The sequence below is a fragment of the Etheostoma spectabile genome, chromosome 2, assembly GCF_008692095.1.
Source record: "Etheostoma spectabile isolate EspeVRDwgs_2016 chromosome 2, UIUC_Espe_1.0, whole genome shotgun sequence".
Taxonomy (NCBI): Eukaryota; Metazoa; Chordata; class Actinopteri; order Perciformes; family Percidae; genus Etheostoma; species Etheostoma spectabile.
Genome location: NC_045734.1, coordinates 11,099,425 through 11,103,806, shown reverse-complemented (window position 1 = coordinate 11,103,806; position 4,382 = coordinate 11,099,425). Strand labels below are relative to the sequence as shown.

At 43.4% G+C, this 4,382-nt stretch overlaps 1 protein-coding gene across 1 annotated transcript in view; it reads left to right on the top strand.

The window, feature by feature from the left end:
• The window catches only part of aimp1a (aminoacyl tRNA synthetase complex interacting multifunctional protein 1a), a 17,519-nt gene that overhangs the window by 7,007 nt on the left and 6,130 nt on the right, over positions 1–4,382 (top strand). The window contains exons 4-5 of the mRNA XM_032529290.1: positions 1,961–2,122; positions 3,746–3,954. Of these exons, the coding sequence (XP_032385181.1) occupies positions 1,961–2,122; positions 3,746–3,954 (371 nt within the window). The remainder of the gene's footprint in view (positions 1–1,960; positions 2,123–3,745; positions 3,955–4,382) is intronic.

Sequence of the window (4,382 nt, the reverse complement as noted above, 5' to 3'; positions counted from 1 at the left end):
TTTACCCGCACTACCCGTTTGGGCTTACCAGGTCTGTCCATAGTCTTCCCCCATCCCCTGACCCAACTTACCACCAGATGGTGATCAGCTGATATTGACTAGCACAGAAGTCCAACAACAGACAACCACTCTGGTTTAGATCTGGGAGGCCGTTCCTCCCAACCACACCTCTCCATGTATCTCCATCATTGCATGAGCATTGAAATCCCACACTGGAGCCCCATACAGGACACATTTCAAGGTCTCCAAGAAGGCCAAATGATCCGAGCTCTTGTTTGGTGCATGTGCACAAACAACAGTCAGAGTTTTCCCCCCCCATCACCCGCAGGCGTAGAGATAAACCGGGGTAAACTCCAACGCAGCGGCGCTCAGCCGGGGGCTTGTGAGTAACCCCACACCCGCCCGGCGCCTCACACCCTGGGCAACTCTGGAGTAGAACAGAGTCTAACCTCTATCCAGGAGCATGGTTCCAGAACCGAGACTATGAGTAGACGTAAGCCCCACCAGATCTAACTGGAAGTACTCCACCTCCCGCACAAGCTCCAGCTCCTTCCCCCACAGAGAGGTGACATTCCATGTCCCCAGAGCCAGCTTCTGCCGCCCCGGTCTGGTCCGTTGAGGCTCCTGACCTTCGCTGCCTCCCATGTGGCAGCGCACCCGACCCCAGCGGTTCCTCCCACAGGTGGTGGGCCCATGGCATGGAGAGAAGGGTGCCACGTCGCTTCTTTGGGCTGTGCCCGGCCGGGCTCAGTGGCAAACCCGGCCACCAGGTGTTCGCTGACAAAGGAGGAAGCCCTGGACTTTCTCCGGGCAGGGTCACTCCCTCTCATAGGGTTTTTGAACTATTGACAATGAGTTTAAATTGCCCTTGAGAGAAACAATATTTCTGCAGCCAAGTATTAAAAACAGTGACACCTGTAGTTCAGTGTCAGATTTGCTTCAACGCCATTTTAAAGTTGGAGGCAACCATTGGTCAAACCCACAGACATTTAATTGCAAAAGATTTTTGGGTCCACTTTGGTTGTCATATTACATTATATATCAAATTGTTATGGCAAACACGATTGCAAATGGTTGTCTGTTTACACATTTATTGAGCAACATAGGCATTCATTTGGTATTGTGACAAATTTAAGTCCAATATTTGCTCCCTTTTAAGCTTTGCTTTGGTCTCACTAGCTCCTGATTTAAATATTTGGCTCTTTAGCTGCTAAATGCTTTATTGTGTTCACCAGCTAGTTGTCATGTCAGGGTCAAAAAAACAAAACTGGTGGGTGATTATTCACTGTGGGTTTGTCACTACTAGCAATCCCTTTCACATTACACAGTTGTTTAATTTATATTTAATATAACACTATTGATTAATGCAGCTTTAATTTACAATTGTAGTTGAGATGTCAATGTTTCCAGAGTACTTGCATAAAAATCTCAGGTCCTAACATAGAATTAAGGTAATTAAGAGCATTATGGCGACAGTGGTGTGCCTGCAGACCAATGTTTGTCAGACACAGGAACTGGATTTTGTTGGAATTCAAACATCAGGCGCCTTAAATGAGGGGTTATTTTTCTCTCGAGAGTTATTGTAGGACATTGTTCCCTGCTTTATGGCTGCATTTTCCTTGTTTCCATCAACTTGGATACTGTGTCATTTTCCCATCTAAACTGTTTGCATCAGGAGAACAGTCCTCCCACTGGGTGTGTAAATAAAGTTCCCTCTGTATCATTTCATTGTACTATGTTGATACAACCAGCTCTCTGCGTGAAAAGGGGCAACTACGAGGTAGTGTACCCTGTTTATATGATCTCTTGTACGGCAGCGCTGCTATGCTCTTGTCTTTTGTATACTTCCACACAACCTTTTTGAAACTGCATGCAGAGAGTATCAGTCAGAGATTCTTAAAGTCTTCCAGATAGTATGATCCACTATTTGATAATTTATTTGCCTGCATCCCTCCTGTAGTGCAGGCAGTGCCCATGCCATCGGGCAACAACAGTGACGTGTGCATTTCGAAGCCCACCCCTCCCAAACCCTCTGGGCCGGCTCCCTCTGCTTCCCCTGCTGCTGCAATCCAGAGTACTCCTCCTAACGACGAGAGTAAAAAGAAGAAGCCAGAGAAAAAAGGTAACAGCTGAAGAGAAAAAAAAACGGTGGCACATTGCAGGGTTTTATCAGGAGTCCTTTTGAAGTTTTCACATCCAATAAAATAAAGTTAAACATCTAGTTTTGTCATCGCAGCAACATTTGTGTCTTGTATTTCATTTTCAGATTGTCAGTAGGAAAGTCCAAATAGGGACCGATGCATTACTCTGTCCTTTAAAAGGCAATTCTCCACTTGAATTTGTAATATCAGGTGATAATGAATGTAAGGCAGCAGTATTGGTCTCTTAAGGTATCCAAGATCTTTGGGCTTCAGTAGTAGGACGTTGAGTGAAGTTTCATTTGTTGTGGAGTTTTATGATTAATAAGCTACATTGTCACCAGTAATTGAATCCAATTCAAGAATGATTTAATGTTTTGTGGATGTGCATTATTTTAGGACCCCATCATAAAACCAAAGTATGTGTCAAATATAATAATAATTGAAAAAAGAACAAGGAAATCCCTTCCACAGAATTTCAATGAATTTGCAATAAATCACTTAAATACTTTTTAAGTTTTGTTTCAGCAATTAGTTATCCAGAATAATTAGATGAGCTGTCCAGCATGGACGGGGAATAATTAGCACTGGATGGGTTTACAGGGGTTATAAGGAAGAGAAAGAAACAAGCTTTAAGACACTGACAAATGCATTTCTGTGTCTGGAATTTTTTACATCCAGATGTTAGGGAGCTGTTAATGAGAGTTACTTTTTCCTCTTTTATAAGGTGGTGTACATGATAAATTCCTCGTCTGTGTTCTCACCTCATCGAAACAGTCATCGCTTGTTAGTCTACAAATCCATGTGTAACCTTAAAGTAGTTGGTGATGTCATCACAGCAGAACACTTATTGCAGGAGACATGTTGAAAAGCAAAAGCAAGGGTTGGAATTCATATTATTCAGAGCTGGTGTGGGATCAGAGGAATGATTAAAGACTGTATGATCATTTGATCAGAGCAACCCACTGGAATGAATGTGTAAGCAAACCAGGCGAGTGAAAGGTACTTTGTCTCTCGGAAGGGAAGCATCTGCTCTTCTGCTATTGAACTGGAACATGTAGCAGTCAGCCAAAAGGGGGTATTAGTATGGTCATTTAGTCAAGATACTGATGTCCGTGCCCGACATTTCTGGGAAGAGGTGAAAAAGTAATTGTCTTTTCCTAAAAAAAATGTATGCAGTTATGGATCACTTGAAACACATGCCCCCGCATGAGGTCGGTCATTGGTGGGCTTTGTTTTCATTTATAGGAGGAAATTAAATCAGATTCCAGACAGATACCCAGTATTCTTTTAACTGTGATTTGTTTTTAATAATTTCCCTTGGAGCTGTACCAGTTGGCTGAAATATTCTCAGTGCTTTAAAGCAAACACTTCCGATAATATCATGCACATTTAGCATGGAAACTCTTTACATATGCTTCTGTTCAGCAAATCTTCCCTCAACACATGATTTAAGCTACTATCTGTGCTGAAGTGCATCAAACTGAACACCCGACCAAAGTGTTATACCAAACTTGTTGAAATAGCACAAATAAATGGCACAGAAATACTAAAATAATTCAATACAAAGCATGTAGTAACATTGTTCGCATCTTCTTTTTTGCCAGGAGGGGAGAAGGCAGAGAAGAAGCAGGCAGCGCTCAGCCAAGAAGATGCCAAGGTGGATGTGTCTCGTCTGGACCTGCGTGTTGGACGTATAATCACGGCTGAGAAGCACCCCGACGCCGACAGTCTCTATGTAGAGCAGGTGGATGTGGGGGAGGCTTCTCCAAGGACGGTGGTCAGCGGGTTGGTCAAGCACATACCTCTGGACCAGGTACTGTGCAACTCATATACAGTACACTCTAAGGGCCCTATCTTGCACCCGGCGCAACGCGGCACAAAGCCTGACTCAAGTGTCTTTGCTAGTTATTAATTTCCCGTCCCGCTCCCATGTTGTCTAAATATTAAATGCCCATCTTTTCGCCCATGGGTGTGCTGGTCTTACAGTGAGGTGTGTTCAGGCGAATTCTTAGCGTATTGCTATCTGCGGAAAACATGAACGGAATCGCGGAATCTACACATGAAAACAGAATTCTCTTATACAATCTCACGGAATTTGCATATATTTTGTTGACATATTACATTTTTTTGTTTTTTTTATAAACTTCAACGTATTTGTTCAGCTGCATTTCCTTTCCCTGCTCTCCCAATGTCTCTGTCGCTCACGCATCTCTCTCTCTCTCTCTCTCTCACACACACACA